Here is a 22,050-nt window from a genome sequence, read left to right on the forward strand (position 1 = left end):
AACAATTTCTGTATGGACTTCGCTTTGTGGACAGAGACATTGTCATGTTGAAACAGGAAAGGGCCTTCCCAAAACAGGTGCCACAAAGTTGGAAGCACAGATTCTTCTAGAATATCATTGTCTTGTAGGGTTAAGATTTCCCTACACTGGAACCAAGGGGCTTAGCCCGCACCATAAAAAACTGTCCCAGACCATTATTCCTACTCTAAAATTTACAGTTGACACTATGCATGGGGGCACATAGCGTTCTCCTGGCATTAACCAAACCCAGATTCGTCCGTTGGACTGCCAGATGGTGAAGCGTGATTCATCAATCCAGAGAACGCATTTCCACTGCTCCAGAGTCCAAGCGAGCTTTACACCACTCCAGCCGACGCTTGGCATTGCGCATTGTGATCTTAAGCCTCTGTGTAGCTGCTCGGCCATGGAAACCCATTTCATGAAGCTCCGACAAACAGTTATTGTGCTGACATCGCTTCCAGAGGCAGTTTGGAACTCAGTAGTGAGTGTTGCCATTTTTATGCGCTTCGCTCTTCAGCGGTCCCGTTCTGTGAGCTTGTGTGTCCTACCACTTCGCGGCTGAGCCGTTGCTACTCTTATACTTTTCCACGTCATCATAACAGCACTTACAGTTGCCCGGGGCAGCTCTAGCAGGGCTGAAATTGGCAAACTGACTTCTCGGAAAGGTGGCATCCTATGACGGTGCCACGTTGAAAGTCACTGAGCTCTTCAGTAAGGCCATTCTACTGCCAATGTTTGTCTATGGTGACTACATGGCTGTGTGCTAATGTGAAAGGGTGTCTACATACACTATATATACAAAAGTATCTTGGCAGCACAATGGGACAACAGGAAAACCACCTGCGGTTTTGAATCGGACTCAAGCAAAGATGGTATGGTAGGGTTTGTGCTCTGCTTATAGTATGATAATCACATATCTTCATAGAGTAGAGCAGCAGTGAGGTTATTTATTTTACATTGTAAACCTTCCAGTTTAGCCAGCATTGCCATTAGCAGATCTCAGATGACTATAACACTATAACAGCAGGGCAGGATGCAGTAACACAGCGTCTGGTGACATCAGGTGGACATACTGGGAATTACACCTATGATTGTGATCTGAGAAGTTCTGTGACAATCATTTCTCACTGAACTTCATACTTCATTGAAACAGTCATGCACCCACAACATATTCAAGCAGAACACACCAGGGCTGTTTTGTTGATCTAATTTATTCTCCCATCAAAACTAGAGACAAATTGAAGTTTACAGTCTATCCAATGACAAATACAAATGTCTCTCACAGAAGACTTTCCCTCTTTTTTTCCTTTTACCTTTATTTAACTAGGCAAGTCAGTTAAAAACAAATTCTTATTTTCAATGACGGCCTAGGAACAGTGGGTTAACTGCCTGTTCAGGGGCAGAACAACAGATTTGTACCTTGTCAGTTCGGGAAACATGGCTCACTGGGTTTGAACTTGCAACCTTCCGGTTACTAGTCCAACGCTCTAACCACTAGGCTACCCTGCCACCCCGACAAACAAGTGACAAGTGTGATGGACTGGCCAGTCTCCAGTCCTGCATGCTGGGGCAGGTGGGCGGAGCTTGGCTCGACTCGTCATTGTCCTTTTCCTGGCTGATCTGGAAGTATCTCAGCTCTTAAGTCTCCTTGTCTGACAACACGACTCTCAACCAATCACGGAGGTTGTTCTTCTTCAGGTACCTGTGGACCAATGGGAGAGGAGGAGTTTGATGTCAAAGGGGAGGAGTACACCTCAGACCTGTCCTAAAGGGTTGAGGTCAGGGAGTTCCTCAAACCTACTCCTAGTTAAAAAAGGCACACTCAATGGAGTTATTAGTAGTAGTAGACTATCGACACCAATAGCTTACCTCTTGGAAAGCTGGTTCTGTGACGCGGAGCTTGTTTTTCAGAAGGTTGATCTTGACTACATTTGCCAGATTTCCTGTCTTGCCATTGACCTTTACCCTCTCGTTGAGAAAGGTTTCCTGTTGGAAAGAGCAGTGACTAGGGAAGGGAACCCTAGTCAGCTAGGGAATGTTACCATAATCCACACACAGAGTTAGACAAACACTACAGTAGCCCTATGGTGTCTGGTGAAGCGGTGCTGGTAACTTACGAAGTTGGCAGAGTCCAGGATACTGTACTCCACAGGGTGGGTCAGGCCCAGTGTGAACCCCCTTCTTGGCGCTTTTGACCACAGTCTGTATCTCCTGCTTCAGCTAATGATTCTCTCCCTCAACGTCAGCAAGACAAAGGAGCTAATCACGGACTAGAGAAAAAGTAGGGCCGAGCACGCCCTCATTCACGTCGACAAGCTGTAGTGGAGCAGGTCGAGAGTTTAAAGTTCCACGGTGTCCACATCACTAAGGATTGATCACGGTACCCATACACCAACACAGATGTCAAGAGGGCAAAACAAAGCCTTCCCCCTCAGGAGGCTGAAAAGATTTGACATGGGCCCTCGGATCCTCAAAAAGTTAAACAGCTGCACCATTGAGAGCATCTTGACTGCATTATAGGGCTGGGCGATATACACTGCATTCGGAAAGTATTCAGACCCTTGACTTTTTCCACATTTTGTTACGTTACAGCCTTATTCTCAGATGGATTCAATATTTGAATGAATTATCAATCTACACACAATAGCCCATAATGACAAAGCAAAAACAGATTTGACATTTTTGCACATAAAAAAACAAACAGAAATACCTTATTTACACAAGTATTCAGACCCTTTGCTTTGAGACTCAAAATTGAGCTCAGGTGCGTCCTGTTTCCATTGATCGTCCTTGAGATGTTTCTACAACGTGATTGGAGTCCACCTGTGGTAAATTCAATTGATTGGACATGATTTGGAAAGGCACACACGTCTATATAAGGTCCCACAGTTTACATTACATGTCAGAGCAAAAACCAAGCCACGAGGTCGAAGGAATTGTCCGTAGAGCTCCGAGACACGATTGTGTCGAGGCACAGATCTGGGGAAGGGTACTGAAACATTTCTGCAGCATTGAAGGTCCCCACCAACTAAGTGGCATCCATCATTCCTTGAGCTGGCTGCCCGGCCAAACTGAGCAATCGGAGAAGGGCCTTGGTCAGGGAGGTGACCAAGAACCTGATGGTCACTCTGACAGAGTTCCTCTGTGGAGATGGGAGGACAATCATCTCTGCAGCACTCCACCAAATCAGGCCTTCTTGGTAGAGTTGCCAGACGGACGCAACTCCTCAGTAAAAGGCACATGACAGCCTACTTGGAATTTGCCAAAAGGCACCTAAAGGACTCTCAGACCAGAGAAACAAGATTCTCTGGTCTGATGAAACCAAGATTGAACTATTCAGCCTGAATGCTACATCTGGAGGAATCCTGGCACTATCCCTACGGTGAAGCATGCTGTGTGGATGTTTTTCAGCGGCAGGGACTGGGAGACTTGTCAGGATCGAGGGAAAGATGAACGGAGAAATGTAGTGTCCTACCCGAGAAGCGTCAAGGCTGTAATCACTGCCAAAGGTGCTTAAACAAAGTGAGTAAAGGGGATGAATACTTATGGAAATGTGATATTTACGTTTTTTTTTTAAAGTTATACATTTTCACCAATTTCTAAAAAACAGTTTTTGCTTCCTCATTATGGGGTATTGTGTGTAGATTGAGAGGGGAAAAACTACTTCATCAATTTTAAAATAAGGCTGTACCGTAACAACATTTTAAAAAGGGGTCTGAATAGCTTCCCATTTACACCAGAAATCAGTATATAATGCTCAAGTCGTTTTCCCAATGGCGGGAAGGCAGGTGACAAGTTAAGGTTCAAAATAAGCGCATAGTGCTTATTTTGGACAGATTTAAATTTTCCTTTCACCCAAGCCCCTCCCTCTATCACTTACAACAACAAAGATGGGTGATCACTTATTCCTCTATGACAAACGGTTTCAACTCGCTATTCACATTTCAGGTTTGGTCCAACAGAATCGGGCATATGGACTAGAGGTCGACCAATTACGATTTTTCAACGCCGATACCGATACCGGTTATTGTAGGACCAAAAAAAGCTGATACCGATTAAAATCGGCAGATTTTTAAAAATGTATTTGTAATAATGACAATTACAACAATACTGAATGAACACTTATTATAACTTAACATAATACATCAATAAAAATCAATTTAGCCTCAAATATTTATGAATCATGTTCAATTTGGTTTAAATAATGCAAAAACAAAGTGTTGGAGAAGTAAAAGTGCAATATGTGCCATGTAAATGTAAAAAAGCTAACGTTTGAGTTCCTTGCCCAGAACATGAGAACATATGAAAGTTGGTGGTTCATGAGACTTCAATATTCCAAGGTAAGAGGTTTTAAGTTGCAGTTAATATAGTATTTATAGGACTATTTCTCTCTATACCATATGTATTTCATATACCTTTGACTATTGCATGTTCTTATAGGCACTATAGTATTGCCAGTGTAACAGTATAGCTTCCGTCCCTCTCCTCGCCCCTACCTGGGCTTGAACCAGGAACACATCGACAACAACCATACTCGAAGCAGCGTTACCCATCGCTCCACAAAAGCCGCAGCCCTTGCAGAGCAAGGGGAACAACTACTCCAAGTCTCAGAGCGAGTGACATTTGAAACGCTATTAGTGCGCACCCCACTAACTAGCTAGCCATTTCACATCGGTTACACCAGCCATTAGGCTGATAGGCTTGAAGTTATAAACAGCACTGTGCTTGCGAAGAGCTTGCAAAAAACACCTTGAGGATTGATTCTAAACAACGTTTGCCATGTTTCGGTCGATATTATGGAGTCAATTTGGAAAAAGTTTGACGTTTTGGTGACTGAATTTTCGGTTCGTTTCGGTAGCCAAATGTGATGTACAAAACGGAGCGATTTCTCCTACACAAAGATTCTTTCAGGAAAAACTGAACACTTGCTATGTATCTGAGTCTCCTCATTGAAAACATCCGAAGTTCTTCAAAGGTAAATTATTTTATTTATTTGGTTATCTGGTTTTTGTGAAAATGTTGCGTGCTAAATGCTACGCAAAATGCTAAGCTAGCTTGCAATACTCTTACACAAATGCTTGATTTGCTATGGTTCAAAAGCATATTTTGAAAATCTGAGATGACAGTGTTGTTAAGAAAAGGCTAAGCTTGAGAGCAGGCATATTATTTTCATTTCATTTGCGATTTTCAGAAATCGTTAACGTTGCGTTATGCTAATGAGCCTGAGGCTGTATTCACTATCCCGGATACGGGATGGGTAGTATCAAGAAGCCAAGCTAACGTAAACTAGCTAAACCTTGACTACAAATGAATGGGGAGTAGTTTTATACTTTATTTAATAATATAAACACATAAATCACAATGAAATGCATTATATAGCACAATGTAAAGTAATTAACACATTTTGTTAAGTAAAAGTGAAATTAACGATTTTTTAAAAAAGTTCAGAAGAGCTCTTTTCACATACCGGTGCCATGTTGAGTGATAAGAGTATAAAGGTAGTTGCGGTGATCTTACACCTATTTACGCAGGCCCCTTACCTAATATGGTCATCGTTCTGTGAATGGCATTCCAAATTGGAATGTGGGATATTCCACAGCAGGGATCATCAACTAGATTCAGCCACCAGACGATTTTTTCTTGGGCGTATAAATCAGGGGACCGGAACAAAATTACAAATAATTTGTAGACCGCAAATTGACCACAATACGCAAAAACGTGTTTGACTGAAACAATCTGTTTAAACATTGCTTACGTTTGTATATGATCACGTGTCTCTATTAGGTGTGAACAATACTTGGTAACAGATTTATTGAATTAAAATCACTTGGAACTGATTTCCTGGTGGGGTTTTTTCTAAAGTCTTTTATGTCCAACCCAAAATAATCGTAATATTTTTGCGCTCAGAAAGCTTGCGGGGGGGAGAAAACCACCAGCGGGCCATCAGTTGGGGGACCCTGTTATACAATTCCATTTTCACTATTCCGCAGTACACTTATAATGGATGAAATACTATTCCATACATTTCATTTCTTTAGTCATAGATCACTCGTGTTTTATAGTTGTGAAATTGACCATTATCATTTACCATGAATGAGATACTATATTTTAACTTTGCATCTATTGTGACAAATCTACTAATGTACTATTAGTGAGGAAAATAGAGGCTTTCACTGGTTATTGGTTGTGATGGCATTGCCTTTAAAAAGAAAATCCACTCCAAAGGCCAAATTGGGTCCAAAGAGCAGCCAGAGAGTGCTCACCCAGACTGGAGAGAGTGGTCAATCATTGACAGCAGGGCCAGGTTAAGAAATCATAGGCCCCAGGGCTTCATTTTTTACTATTTTGAAATCTTTAAAACACAAAAACAGCTGCAACCTACCATTGAAATATAACCCATAGATGGCAGTTCCCATTCCAAGTCAGGACTGGCATCCATTGCTACTGTACCCCTTGAGTTTAATAGTCAAATTACCAGGGTAAGAGGTTACAAAACCCTTCTATGGATTATGTCTATAGCCACAATACAACTCTAGGCATACCGGTAACTGCCAAAATAAGGTAAATACCTGAGTAAACTAGGGATATAAAGTATATATTATGGCGTGGGGTGCATTTTCCTGGCATGGTTTAGGCCCACATGTAGAATCTATGCCAAGGTGCATTGAAACTGGCAGCTCGTGGTGGCCCAACACCAATTTATGCTGGTGTTTCGTTTATTTTGGCAGATACAGTATATATATATATATACAGTCGTGGCCAAAGGTTTTGAGAATGACAAATGTTAATTTTCAAAGTCTGCTGCCTCAGATTATATTTTGGCAATTTGCATATACTCCAGAATGTTATGAAGAGTGATCAGAAATGCAAATGAACTGAATCCCCAAATAACATTTCCACTACATTTCAGCCCTGCTACAAAAGGACCAGTTGACGTTTTGTCAGTGATTCTCCCGTTAAAACAGGTGTGAGTGTTGACGAGGACAAGGATGGAGATCACTCTGCCATGCTGATTGAGTTCGAATAACAGACTGGAAGCTTCAAAGGGAGGGTGGTGCTTGGAATTATTGTTCTTCCTCTGTCAACCATGGTAACCAACAAGGAAACACGTGCCTTCATCATTGCTTTGCACAAAAAGGGCTTCACAGGCAAGGATATTGCACCTAAAAACAACCATTTATTGGATCATCAAGAACTTTAAGGAATATGGTTCAATTGTTGTGTAGAAGGCTTCAGGGCACCCAAGAAAGTCCAACAAGTGCCAGGACCGTCTCCTAAAGTTGATTCAGCTGCGAGATCGGGGCACCACCAGTACAGAGCTTGCTCAGGAATGGCAGCAGACGGGTGTGAGTGCATCTGCACGCACAGTGAGGCAAAGACTGAGGATGGCCTGGTGTCAAGAAGGTCAGCAAAGAAGCCATGTCTCTCCAGGAACAACATCAGGGACAGACTGATATTCTGCAAAAAAGGATTTGGACTACTGAGGACTGGGGTAGTCATTTCCTTTGATGAATCCCCTTTCCGATTGTTTGGGGCATCCGGAAAAAAGCTTGTCCGGAGAAGACAAGGTGAGCGCTACCATCAGTCCTGTGTCATGCCAACAGTAAAGCATCCTGAGACCATTCCTGTGTGGGGTTGCTTCTCAGCCAAGGGAGTGGGCTCACTTACAATTTTGCCTAAGAACACAGCCATGAATAAAGAATGGAACCAACACATCCTCCGAGAGCAATTTCTCCCAACCATCCAGGAACAGTTTGGTGACGAACAATGCCTTTTCCAGCATGATGGAGCACCCTGCCATAAGGCAAAAGTGATAACTAAGTGGCTCGGGGAACAAAACATCAATATTTTGGGTCTATGGCCAGGAAACTCCCCAGACCTTAATCCCATTGAGAACATATGATCAATCCTCCAGAGGCGGGTGAACAAACAAAACCCCACAAATTCTGACAAACTCCAAGCATTGATTATGCAAGAATGGGCTATCAGGGCCATCAGTCAGGATGTGGCCCAGAAGTGAATTAACAGCATGCCAGGGCGGTTTGCCGAGGTCTTGAAAAAGAAGCGTCAACTCTGCAAATATTGACCCTCTGCATCAACTTCATGTACCGGTCAATAAAAGCCTAAGACACTTATGAAATGCTTGTAAATATACTTCAGCATTCCATACTAACACCTGACAAAAATATCTAAAGACACTCAAGCAGCAAACTTTGTGGAAATTAATATTTGTGTCATTCAAAACTTTTGGCCACGACCGTACACAAATCTGTTGACAACCCTTCAAATGAGTGGATTCGGCTATTTCAGCCACACCCGTTGCTAAGATATATATATATATATAAATCGAACACACTGCCATGCAATCTCCACAGACAAACAGTGACAGTAGGCTGGCCTTAAGAGCTCAGTGACTTTTAACCTGGCACCGTCATACACAGAATTGTATGCTGTAGCATAAGATGCCACCTTTCCAACAAGTCAGTTCGTCAGATTTCTGCCCTGCTAGAGCTGCCCCGGTCAACTGTAAGTGTTATTGTGATGTGGAAACGTCCAGGAGAAACAATATCTCAGTCGCAAAGTAGTAGGCCACACAAACTCACAGAACGGGACCGCTGACGCGCGTAACATGTGAAAATCGTCTGTCCTCGGTTGCAACATTCACTACCGAGTTCCAAACTGCCTCTGGCAATAGGTCTAGCTGATTGAGTTGCGGCTGTCAGTGAAAAGCACCTAGATTCCAGAAGATAATGTGTCTTGAGTATAATATTTAAACGTTGCAACAAGAAAAGGGGAGGAGTGTGGCAAAGATATGGCACAGCTGTCTCCCGCCAATTCTTGTGCATTCATTATTTCATCCCATGATTTTGGAATGATATGTTCAACAAGCAGGTGTCCACAAACTTTTAGTCAGGTAGTGTACACAGTATGTAGTATATTTTGTATTTTTCTGCCCAAAAACCGTATGTGGTCACCTGCTCGTCAAACATCTCATTCCAAAATTACAGATATATGGAGTTGGTCCCCCCTTTGCTGCTATAACAGCCTCCACACATCTGCGAAGGCTTTCTACTAGATGTTGGAACATTACTGCGGAGATTTTCTTCCATTCAGCCATAAGAGCATTAGTTAGGTCGGGCACTGATGTTGGGTGATTAGGCCTGGCTTGCAGACTGCATTCAAATTCATCCCGAAGCTGTTTGATGGGGTTGAGGTCAGAGCTCTGTGCAGGCCAATCAAGTTCTTCCACACCAATAGACAAAGCATTTCTGCATGGTCCTCGCTTCTTGCACGGGGGCATTGTCATGCTGAAACAGGAAAGGGCCTTCCTCAAACTGTTAAGATTGGAAGCACAGAATTGTATGCTGTAGCATTAAGATTTCCTTTCACTGGAACTCAGGGGCCTAGTCCGAACCATGAAAAACAGCACCAGACCATTATTCCTCTTCCACCTAACTTTACAGTTGGCACTACGCATTGGGGTAGGTAGCGTTCTCCTGGCATCAGCCAAACCCAGATTCGTCCGTCAGACTGCCAGATGGTGAAGCGTGATTCGTCACTCCAGAGAACGAGTTTCCACTGCTCCAGAGTCCAATGGCGGCGAGCTTTACACCACTCCAGACGACGCTTGGCATTGTGCGTGGTGATCTTAGGCTTGTGTGCAGCTGCTCGGCCATGGAAACCCCTTTCAAAATACTCCAGTTTTTCTGCTGATATTGCTTCCAAAGGCAGTTTGGAACTCGTTAGTCAGTGTTGCAACAGAACAGTCTTGTGCAACTGAGAACAGCCTTGTTTTATGCGCTACACCATTTAGCGGTCCCCTTCTGTGAGCTTGTGGGGCCTACCACTTCACGGCTGAGCTGTTGTTGCTTCTAGACATTTCCACTTCACAATAACAGCACTTACAGTTGACAAGGGCAGCTCAAGCAGGGTAGAAATTTGACAAACTGACTTGCTGTGAAGGTCGGATCCTATGACGGTGCCACTTTGAAAGTCACAGAGCTCTTCAGTAAGGCCATTCTCCTGCCAATGTTTATCTAATGAGATTGCATGGCTTTGTGCTTGATGTTATACACCTGTCAGCAATGGGTGTGGCTGAAATAGCTGAATCCACATATGTGTCTATATACTACCGGTCAAACGTTTTAGAACACCTACTCATTCAAGTGTTCGTTTATTTATTTATATTTTCTACATTGTAGAATAATAGTGAAAACATCAAACTATGAAATAACACACATAGAATCATGTCTTACCCACCCAAAAAAGTGTTAAACAAATCATAATGCATTTTATATAAGATTCTTCAAAGTAACCACCCTTTGACTTGATGACAGCTTTGCACTCTTGGCATTCACTCAACCAGCTTCATGAGGTAGTCACCTGGAATGCATTTCAATTAACAGGTGTGCCTTGTTAAAAGTAAATCTGTGGAATTTATTTCCATCTTAATGCATTTGAGCCAATCAGTTGTGTTGTGACAAAGTAGTGGGTATACAGAAGATAGCCCTATCTGGTAAAAGACCAAGATGCGGCAGGGTAGCCTAGTGGTTAGAGCGTTGGACTAGTAACCGGAAGGTGACAAGATACAAATCTGTCCTTCTGCCCCTGAACAGGCAGTTAACCCACTGTTCCTAGGCCGTCATTGAAAATAAGAATTTGTTCTTAATTGACTTAACTAGTTAAAAAGGTTAAAAAATAATTTAAAAGTCCGTATTATGGCACGAACCACTCAAATAAGCTAAGGGAAACAGTCCATCATTACTTTAAAACATGGTCAGTCAAAACGGAAAGTTTCATCACGTACAATCGCAAAAATCATCAAACGCTATGATGAAACTGGCTCTCATGAGGACCCCCAAAAGGAATGGAAGACCCAGAGAATAAGTTGAGTTTCCAGCCTCAGAAATCGCAGCCCAAATTAATGCTTCAGAGTTCAGGTAACATCTCAACATCCACTGTCCAGAGACTACGTGAATCAGGCCTTCATGGTTAAATTGCTGCGAAGAAACCACTTCTCAAGGACACCAATAATAAGACTTGCTTGGGCCAAGAAACATGAGCAATGGACATTCTACCTGTGAAAATTCTTTGGTCTGATGAGTCCAAATTGGAGATTTATGGTTCAAACCAGTGTCTTTGTGAGACGCCGTGTGGGTGAACAGATGATCTCCGCATGTGTATTTCCCACCGTAAAGCGTGGTGGTGCTTTGCTGGTGACACTGCTATATTTAGAATTCAAGGTACACTTAACCAGCATGGCTAGAACAGCTCTCCGCAGCGATACACCCTCCCATCTGGTTTGGGCTTAGTGGGACTATCATTTGTTTTTCAACAGGACAATGACCCAACACACCTCCAGGCTGTGTAAGGGCTATTTGACCAAGGAGTGATGCATCTCCCGACCTCAACCAAATTGAGATGTCTTGGGATGAGATGGACCGCAAAGTGAAGGAAAAGCAGCCCAAAAAGTGCTCAGCATATGTGGGAACTCATTCAAGACTGTTGGAAAAGCATTCCAGGTGAAGCTGGTTGAGAGAATGTAAAGTGTGCAAAGCTGTCATCAAGTCAAAGATTGGCTATTTGAAGGATCTCACACAAAATATATTTAAACAAATTTAACACTTCTGGTTACTTAATGATTCCATGTGTGTTATTTCATAGCTTTAATGTCTTCACTATTATTGCACAATATAGAAAATTGTAAAAACCCTTGAATGAGTAGGTGTTAACTAAATACACTACCAGTCAAAAGTTAAGCAATAAGGGTTGTGGTAGGTATTTGGCCAATATACTACGGCTAAGGGCTATTCTTACACGCAATGCAGAGTGCCTGGTTACAGCCATTAGCCGTGGTATATTGGCCATATCACAAACCCCTCAGGTACCTTATTGCGATTATAAACTGGTTACCAATGTAATTAGAATAAAAATAAAAAAGTTGTCATACCCGTGGTGTACGGTCCACAGCTGTCAACCAATCAGTATTCAAGGCTCAAACCACCCAGGCTATAATGCATACTCTATATATTTCCTTTTTTAGCTTCCTATTGGGCCCCCCACAGGCTTGAGCCCTGTTAAGCACCTGCATTCATCCGATTGACACTAAAACAGCAGGGTCATGGTTTTACTGATGTAATGGGTCTGTATGTTGCCAATATGCTTACTGAGTGACCTAAACACACCAACCTTGCATATAGAATAATTTGGTAAAGGAAAAATGTATTAGTCTAGTGTTAGAAACCTGGACAATGAGTCAGATCAGTCTGAGAGCATACAGATGTGTACAATTTTATGCGTGAGTATACATTGTGTGAAGAGAATGAATGAGTTCTCTTCACACTGCAGTGGCAGGCATTCAGGCAGGGTGTGGCCCAACAGCCATACAGGCCCCTGCAGGGACAGGGCTTCATCCTGGCTCAAACCCAGACACTGCTGCTCAGTCATGGAGTCTTAGCTGAGCCCTTAACACTGGTATCTGCAGTGCTTTGCCTCTGTTGCAGTGTACTCTAGTCTGGGCAATGGGCCAGACCAGAGGAAGCAACAGTGTGAGTACTTCACTGTGTGTCAGGTATCAAACCCAGGCTGTACAAGTCCCTCAAAACAGCTTTAGCAAACTGCCCTAAAAGATAAAAGGTCAAGCAGTCAACAGTGAGGCTTCCTCTATCAAAGCCTACAGCATTCTACTTACCAGACCGGGCAAATTGAAGACAAGGCCACATTACAGGATGTGCCAGATGCCAGGGATCAAATTGATACACTGAACAAAAATAAAAACGCAGTCTAACCAAGATTTTACTTAGTTCATAAGGGTTACCGTCAATTAAAATAAATCCATGGATTTCACATGGTCAGATACCTTATAAATAATACTTTTAAAAAAGTAGGAGTATAATATCCCCCACTCCTCTTCAATGACTGTGTGAAGTTTCTGGATATTGATGGGAACACGCTACCGTATGTCGAGCCAGAGAATCCCAATGGGTGACGTCTGGTGAGTTTGTAGGCCATGAGAAACTGGGATATTTTCAGCTTCCAGGAATTGTGTGCAGATCCTTTGCGACACGGGGCCATGCATTATCATGCTAAAACATGGCGGTGGCGGATGAATGGCACGGCAATGGGCCTCAGGATCTCTTCAAACTACCATCGATAAAATTCAATTGTGTCGTTTCTTATGCCTGCCCATAACATTGCCGCAGGGGCACACTGTTCACAACGTTGACATCAGCAAACTGCTCGCCCACATCATACACGACACCTGCCTGGTACAGGTGAAACTTTGAATCATCCGTGATAAGCACAATTGTTCAGCGTGTCAGTGGCCAACTACCAACTTTAGTTAGTTACAACGCAAGTTAGGGCAAGCACGCAGATGAGCTTCCTTGAGACGGTTTGACATTTTGTGATGAAAATTTCAGGTTGTGCAAACCAAGTTTCAGTGGTCCGGTTGGTTGGTCTCAGACGATAATGCAGGTGAAGCAGACGTGGAGGTACTGGGCTGGCGCGGTTCTGCTTATTTTGTTGTTGTGAGGCCGGTACACCATACGACCAAACTCTCAAGTCATTGACTTGGCTTATGGTAGAGAAATGGACAATCAAGTCTCTGGTGGATATTCCTTATCAGCATGCCATTCACAATTTCTGTAGCATGTAACTAAACTGCACATTTTAGTGGCCTTTGTTCCCAGCACAATGTACCCTTGACATGTCACCTGTCAGATGGATGCATTATCTTAACAAAGGAGAAATGCCCACAATTTTAGAGAAGTAAGCTTTGTGCATATGGAACATTTCTGGGATATTTTATTTCAGCTCATGAAACCAACACTTTACATTTTACGTTTATATTTTTGTTCAGTGTACTATGCATATACAGAGTAGCATACCATATGGTTCCAGGCAAATTCGAGTGCAGAGTTCCCAACCAAAGCTCAAACCTATCCATTTCTGTATCATACTTTTTTACTTCAGCCAGGCATTGGGACAGTGGAACATTATAGCGAGAAAACAAACCACAACTAAGAAAACATTCTATTTCTTTTAACTTTATTTTTTGTCATCTCCAGTCAGGTGACAAAGGCCTCGAGTGAACAAAATAAGTTTGCAACTCCACCCCCCCTGCCCTCATACACACCTCACTGCAAACTGCCTTCCAGAACATTCCGGAAGCCCACGCTGCCACACCAACACCTCAGACTCGACTATTATGGGATGCCCAGGGCAGCCGGGGCGGGGCCAGGTTGCCGTGGTGACAATAGAGGTAAGCGCACAGGGCCCTCAGCTTCCTAAACAGACAGAGCGGCATTGACAAGAGAAATCACTGAAGTTTGGTTTCATATTTAGCATCTTCTCTAATGTTCTCTTTCTCGATATCGAAGGTTTATTTAAATGCTAGGGTGGGACTGCCACCATCGTTCGTGGCTTGGGAGAAAAGCATCTGAGTTGTCTGATCTGCCAGAGCAGAGGCCATGCTGGGAAGCAGCAGTAAGGCGGCCAGAGAGGGACAACCCCAACGGAGTTGGACAGTAAAAGGGGCCTCCAGCCCCCTCCTCCCACCAGTCAAAAGCCCCCCCCCAAAAGGCATCAGACCTGTTCTATTCAATCTAAGTAATATAAAAAAATAATCATACAAAAAGCTGGATCCCATCATTATTTTAAACATTCTGGAATGTGTGGCAAGACCAAAACATCTCGAAGGCAAAAATAAACAGGAATGAGGAAGTCAAAAAAGAAAATCTATATTTTGAAAGTATTTTTCTTTATATAGTAGATTATGTATAACTAAACCTCAGTGATCCGGCAGAATGCCACCCAACAGCGAGCAAGCCGCTGTAACGGTGGGACAGTCCGACAGCGTCGGAGAGAAAACCAAAAAACGAGAAAAAAAGGAATCACAACAGAATGATTGAAGTTGTCTGAAGGCCGTCGCTTTGGTGACAGAATAACCAATAAGAATGCTAGACTGGTTGTGGGTGGAGTTTGTTGCCTGGGCAGCCCAGTCTGGTCTTTCTATTTGCCACCGGTCATCTGCTTAACGGCCACAGCACACTCCTCCCCCATAGCGGCCAGCACAGAGACCTGCAGGCAGAGAAATGGTTAATATTCTTCATAGGCACCACTCAAAATAAACTGTCAAACGTTACAACACCCCAGCCAACATTGTGCCAGCCACACTCACCAGGATATCTTCACCAGCAGCAAACTTCTGCTCAATCTCCTTGCCCAGGTCTGAATCAGGCACACGCAGGTCCTCCCTCACATCACCATTGTCACCCATGAGGGACATGAACCCATCAGTGATGTTCAACAGCTGAAAACAAACAGGTTACAGTCAGACAAACGCACACTCCAAGTGGTCTTAATGTCAGCCAGGCTGTGCAGATAAGGAAATAAGCAGAAAACTGCACGACAATGTGTGAGATTAGTATGTTAGAGAAAATGTGCATTTGTTATGTTAGCAATCGCACCAGAGGTTTGTGATGTGATCACTCTGGTGTAACAGCCATCTCCAAGGAGATCTCTGTAGCATGAACCATTCACACTCACGCCACGGGTATTGGCACAGTGCTGGGTGATCGTCATGCATTAACACGGGGCAACACTTCAACACCAAATTCACAGTAAAATGTAATCAAAGTGTTAATAAAAACAAAAAAAGGTGACATTGCAAAGGGGAAAATTACTGTGACCCAATCAAGGGCCAGTGCTGACAGCAGAGGCGCAAGCTGTGGACACATTGTTCCCAGAAAGAGAAAGCCATTGTGATCAGCACAACAGCATTACTCCCAAGGCAGTTGAATAATGTACCAAGAAACTATGAGGTCACCCAATCGACCAGGCGTAAGCCTAACACATACAAGCGCATTTGATTATGCTTTGAGGCCTAAGTCACCCCCCCAGGTAATGTAGCAAAGTACGTAAACACTGTCAACACGTCAATAAACAAAGGGTCGTGAACAGCAACCATCAAGTGCATTAAAGCTCAATAAATACAAGCTCCACGGACTAGGATGACATCATGCCTGGCCGATCAAGACCATATGGCCAATCATATTGCGCCACCTCACAGGTGACAGCAGGCCAGACTGGGAGCGTGTAGAGCCAGTCTCACTACTCCACACTGAAAACTGACCATCTACAGGACTGCCCAGGGAGCCTTCTAGGAAAGTGTCTAGCCTTATGACGGTGGTTGGTTTGACAGCCAATGACTGAATAGTGTTGAATGGATTTGCTAGTCTCTTGGAAAAGTAGTGTCCTGATCATAATGCCTAATTCACATTATGAATTAGTACTGATTCTGGTATCATTCCAACTATGCGGGAACAAGTGACATGGGGCATTTTCCCCCAAATCTGTCCTGGCCACCTCGGTGCGCCATAGCACTACACAGCTGATTAAAAAAATTCAAACTTGATGAGTTGGTGATTTGAGTCAGCTGTCTTGGGAAAACACCAAACTGTACCCCACGTTTGGGGAAACCCTGGCATAGGGGAATGAGCACTGACAGGAAGTGAGGTCACACTAGGCAGGAAATTCACTTTGTTCCACCAGCCACTGTGGCAGGTAGATGTAAAATCTACAAGCCATGCCAATTATTTTATCCATAATAACACCGAAACAGAAGTAGTAATGAAGTATATCGCGCAAGTCAGTTTCATTTTGACCCCAGTCTTATCCAATGCTAAAATAGTAAGAAGTTGAATGATGTTCTACAACTGAACAGCCAAGTGCCTGCCCTGTCACAAAATGCTGCGTGATACAGATTTATTAGTTCAGGTCTCTAACAATGACATTTATTGAAAGAGTACTTAACTTCTTGTTGACTGGGGGGCAGTATTGAGTAGCTTGGATGAATAAGGTGCCCAGAGTAGAGGTTGACCGATTAATTAGGGCCAATTTGAAGTTTATTAACAAACGTAAATCTGTATTTTTGGACACCTTTATTTAACGAGGCAAGTCAGTTAAGAACAAATTCTTATTTTCATTGATGGCCTAGGAACGGTGGGTTAACTGCCTTGCTCAGGGGCAGAACGACAGACTTTCACCTTGTCAGCTCTGGGATTCAATCTTGCAACCTTACAGTTAACTAGTCCAATGCTCTAACCACCTGCCTCTCATTGCACTCCACGAGGGGCCTGCCTGCAAATGCAGTAAGCCAAGGTATGTTGCTAACGCATCTTATAAAAGAAATACCCATAATCACTAGTTAACTACACATGGTTGACAATATTACTAGTTTATCCTGCGTTGCATATAATCGATGCGGTGCGTATTCCCGGAAAAGGACTGTCCTTGCTCCAATGTGTACCTAACCATAAACATCAATGCCTTTCTTAAAATCCATTCACAGAAGTATATATTTTTAAACCTGCACATTTGGCTAAAATAAAGTGTGTCACTTCTCTTGCGTTCATTGCACGCAGAGTCAGGGTATATGCAACAGTTTGGGTCACCTAATTTGCCAGAATTGTGTGTAATTATGACATAACATTGAAGGTTGTGCAATGCAACAGGAATATTTAGACTTTTGGATGCCACCTGTTAGATAAAATACGCAACAGTTCTGTATTTCACTGAAAGAACAAATGTCTTGTTTTCGAGATGATAGTTTCCGGACTCGACCATATTAATGACCTAAGGCTCGTATTTCAGTGTGTTATGTTATAATTAAGTCTCTGATTTGATAGAGCAGTCTGACCGAGCGATTGTAGGCACCAGCAGGCTCGTAAGCATACATTCAAACAGCACCTTCGTGCATTTTTGCCAGCAGCTCTTCATTGTGCTTCAACCAATGCGCTGTTTATGACTTCAAGCCTATCAACTCCCGAGATTAGGCTGGTGTAACTGATGTGAAATGGCTGGCTAGTTAGCGAGGTGGGCACTAATAGCGTTTCAAACATCACTCGCTCTGAGACCTATAGTTATTCCCCTTGCTCTGCAAGGGTAACGATGCTTCGAGGATCGCTGTTGTCGATGTGTTCCTGGTTCGAGCCCAGGTAGGGGCAATACTAAAGTGCCTATAAGAATATTGAATAGTCAAAGGTATATGAAATACAAATGGTATAGAGAGAAATAGTCCTATAATAACCACAACCTAAATCTTCTTACCTGGGAATATTGAAGACTGATGTTAAAAGGAACCTCCAGCTTTCATATGTTCTCATGTTCTGAGCAAGGAACTTAAACGTTAGCTTTCTTACATAGCACATATTGCACTTTCCCTTCTCCAACACTTTGTTTTTGCATTATTTAAACCAAATTGAACATGTTTCATTTTTTATTTGAGGCTAAATTGATTTTTATTGATGTATTACATTAACTTAAAATAAGTGTTCATTCAGTGTTGTATTTGTCATTAAGCACCTCCACAAAAAAGGCTGATTTATCTGTATTGGCTTTTTTTTGGTCCTCCAATAACTGGTATCGGCGCTGAAAAATCATAATCGGTTGACCTCTAGCCCAGAGTAAACTGCCTGCTACTCAGCCATAAAAGCAAGAATATGCATATAATTAGTATATTTGGATAGAAAACACTGAAGTTTATAAAACTGTTTGAATGATGTCTGAGTATAACAGATCTCATATGGCAGACGAAAACCCGAGAAAAAAATCCAACCAGGAAGTGGGAAATCTGAGGTTGGTTGTTTTTCCAACTCATTCCCCATTGAAGATAGTGGGATATCGGTCACGTTGGACTTCAGAGTCTTTAGAACCGGGTTTGATGCTTCTACTGTGAAGTGGGGCCGAATGAGGGGAATGAGTCAGAGGTCTGGTCATGTGAGTTACCTCGCGTTCCATTGCTTTTCTACAGAAAAGGGAATTCTCCAGTTGGAACATTACTGAAGATTTATGATACAAACATCCTAAAAATGTATTCTATACTTAGTTTGACATGTTTCTACGATCTGTAATATAACTTTTTGGACTTGTCGCCCTACCTTTTGGCTAGACTTGCATGCGCGTTTGGATTTGTTTACCAAACCCCCTTACAAAAGAAGCTATTTGGACATAAATTATGAACTTTATCGATGGATTCCTGGGAGTGCATTCTGATGAAGATCAACAGTAAGTGAATATTTATAATTTCTGACTAATGTTGACTACACAACATGGCCGATCTATAGCTGTTTGTCTGAGTGCCGTACTCAGAATATTGCATGGTGTGCTTTAACCGTAAAGTTTTTGAAATCTGACACAGGGGTTGCATTAAGGAGAAGTATAGCTACAATTCCACGCATAGCACTTGTATCTTTTATCAATGTTTATTATGAGTATTTCTGTGAATTGATGTGGCTCTGCTAAATTACCACATGTTTTGGAATTACTGAACATTACGCGCTAATTTAAAATGAGATTTGATATAAATATGCACTTTATCAAATAAAACATACATGTATTGTGTAACATGAAGTCCTATGAGTGTCATCTGATGAAGATCCAAGGTTAGTGATTCATTTTATCTCCATTGTGCTTTTTGTGACATATCTCTTTGGCTGGAAAATGGCTGTGTTTCTCTGTGACCTAACATAATCGTTTGTGGTACGTTAGCTGTAAAGCCTTTCTGAAATCAGGCACCGGCTGGATTAATGAGAATTTTTTCTTTAAAATGGTGTAAAATACTTGTATGCTTGAGGAATTTTAATTACGAGATTTGTTGTTTTGAATTTGGCGCCCTGCACTTTCACTGGCAGTTGGCGGGACATTACCGTCCCGAAAATCCTAGAGAGGTTAAGGTGATATTTAAAACAAATAAAATGTAGGTCAACAATTCAATTGGAGTGTTATAATAAGAAATTACTGAAAGCTAATCAAAACATTTGTGTTCCATGCTCAAAATTCCACTAATACTCTTTCAGGGCATATCGACCAATTTCTACATTTAGGCTTTTAATAAAATGACCAGTCACCAATGTGGCTGGTGAAATAGACATCACAACATTGCCAAAAATCTACCCGCTTTTCACACTGACCTGGAACTCATTCCTCTTGATGTGGGGCACATCCATGTTGTGGGTGGAGGGGCACATGTCCTCATACTTCTTGTTGGTGAAGATGTCAATGCCCACCATGTTAACCTAAAAGAGGGATACACATCAACTTAGAGAACAGAGTTTAACTACACCACTAATAACAGTCATAACAAGTTAAGTAAAACCTAATTTGATGAGTCAAGTTATGCTTGGAAAATTCAGACAAAGCATTTTTGGGTCAATTACTGGACAACGAAAGTACACCAGAAGTCTGTTCCCCACAAACTCCCTAATACTGATGCTGCTGGACATTGCCACAATGTAGCAGAGGCATCCCTAGGGAATGTAGTATTTGTATGCACGTCTAGGCAACCCCCTACCTTGGCGTGTCCGTGCTTTCCGGTCTTGGAGGTGGACATTTCCACAATCTTACATGGGCGTCCCTTTAACACCACGTGACCGTTCTTTCGCAGGGCAGAGCACTGCATAGGAATGGTGGCGGAGGCACCAGACTCTCCGGTGGTGAAGTCAAGTTCGGGATCTGCCATGGTGCGATGGATTAGGGGGTACTGCAGAGGAACACATGTATCCATTATATCAGGCAATTACAGCAACAGCTCTGCCAATTTATTTCCATGTATGAATACTAGGGCTGTCAAAGTCAACGAGTAAAACATTAACGGCATTAAATCTTTGGACGTGGTTAAGCGCATCTCCATTTCTTCAATGTACGGACCCTTTAAAAAAATACCAACCCCCAATATACAGACGGTAAATTTAGTTTATTCTGCCCATTTGGAATTTTGCAAAAGGATTGACTATTCCACATTTAACACTACATGGTGATGATTTAGGGCCACAACATCCGTTTGGTGTGTAGGCACTGGGCTCCCGAGTGGTGCAGAGGTGTAAGGCACTGCATCTCAATGCTAGGAGTCACTACAGACCCTGGTTCGATATCACAATTGACCCAGCGTAGTGCAGGTTAGGGTTCAGCCATCATTGTAAATAAGAATTTGTTCATAATTAACTTGGCAAGTTAAATAATGATTCTGATGTATGTTCTGTCTACAATAAAATAATGTCAGAATATTTTCAGTGTGTTGGGGTTATAGCCTAGCCAATTCTAAATGCCACTAACAGTTCACAAATAACCTACGTGGAACAGACAGGAGGCATTTATTTCTGAACTGCAGCTAGTTGGAACATTTCCCTACTTCAACCAGTCCATTCTGAATTTGGCAAGGAATGTAGCTTGGTTATCTTATCCGTAGGCCTAATGGGAGCAGTTGCAACTGAGCGAGTGACATCAAATGCGTTTTGCAGGATGACCAGCCTACATTTTTTGTACTTGACGCACATGTGAATAACTTTTAACCTAGCTCGTTGGAGTCTGTACCTCTGTACCATTGAACAGCAAATAAAACGGAGCTGAAAATATTGAAGGCATGGGGTACTCGGAGTGCCCAGCATTGCGGACTGCTCCATAGACAATGAATGACTTCCGTCAGAACCCATAGAGTTCACAAATGTGGTGGACATTAGCCGTGAGACGGGGAAATGCTTGTCTATTTCGGTGTGCATCAAAAACACTAGTCAACGCAATGCAAAAATATATGGGGTCAAAATTGTCCTCATTGGTCATGCAACCACAAAGCTATTCCACGAAACAGTTTCACTAGTCTGGTTAAAGATAGTTGACATCAGTTCCCGTACTCATGTCCATTATAACCAAAATCGTGGGAATAATGGACGTCCCAGCACACGTGGACCTCAGTCAAATTTAACAGGCGACTGCCAACCCATTTCACAAACCAGCCCTAAAGACTGGATCAGGGCCCGACCTGGTCATGTTAACGATCATCCCCACGCCCTGTCCACGTGTCCCAGTTTGGCCTGCGCCTCTGTTCGCGAGGCAGAACCGGAGTTTGCCTCACGTCACGATGAACCTGCCGCATTATAGTGCCCCGGTAAATAACGGAGGCCTGGCCCGGGACGCTCGCAGCCGACCTGACAACATTTATTATCCATGTTGGCTAGACAACTTCCTGCGCTA

General features: G+C 42.8%; 1 protein-coding gene and 1 pseudogene across 1 annotated transcript; both read right to left on the minus strand.

The window, feature by feature from the left end:
• Window positions 1-760: 760 nt before the first annotated feature.
• LOC135521663 (ribosomal protein eL22-like 1) lies at window positions 761-12,468 on the minus strand (annotated as a pseudogene).
• Window positions 12,469-13,809: 1,341 nt separating this feature from the next.
• Window positions 13,810-20,592, minus strand: LOC135522771 (eukaryotic translation initiation factor 5A-1-like). The gene is made up of 4 exons (XM_064949340.1): window positions 20,375-20,592; window positions 19,995-20,099; window positions 15,203-15,334; window positions 13,810-15,102 (listed from the first exon to the last, which is right to left on the minus strand). Exons 1-4 carry the CDS (start codon window positions 20,585-20,587, stop codon window positions 15,034-15,036), a joined length of 519 nt encoding a protein of 172 aa, XP_064805412.1. The 5' UTR covers window positions 20,588-20,592; the 3' UTR covers window positions 13,810-15,033.
• Window positions 20,593-22,050: the final 1,458 nt, after the last annotated feature.

The sequence above is a fragment of the Oncorhynchus masou genome, chromosome 30 (assembly GCF_036934945.1).
Source record: "Oncorhynchus masou masou isolate Uvic2021 chromosome 30, UVic_Omas_1.1, whole genome shotgun sequence".
Taxonomy (NCBI): Eukaryota; Metazoa; Chordata; class Actinopteri; order Salmoniformes; family Salmonidae; genus Oncorhynchus; species Oncorhynchus masou.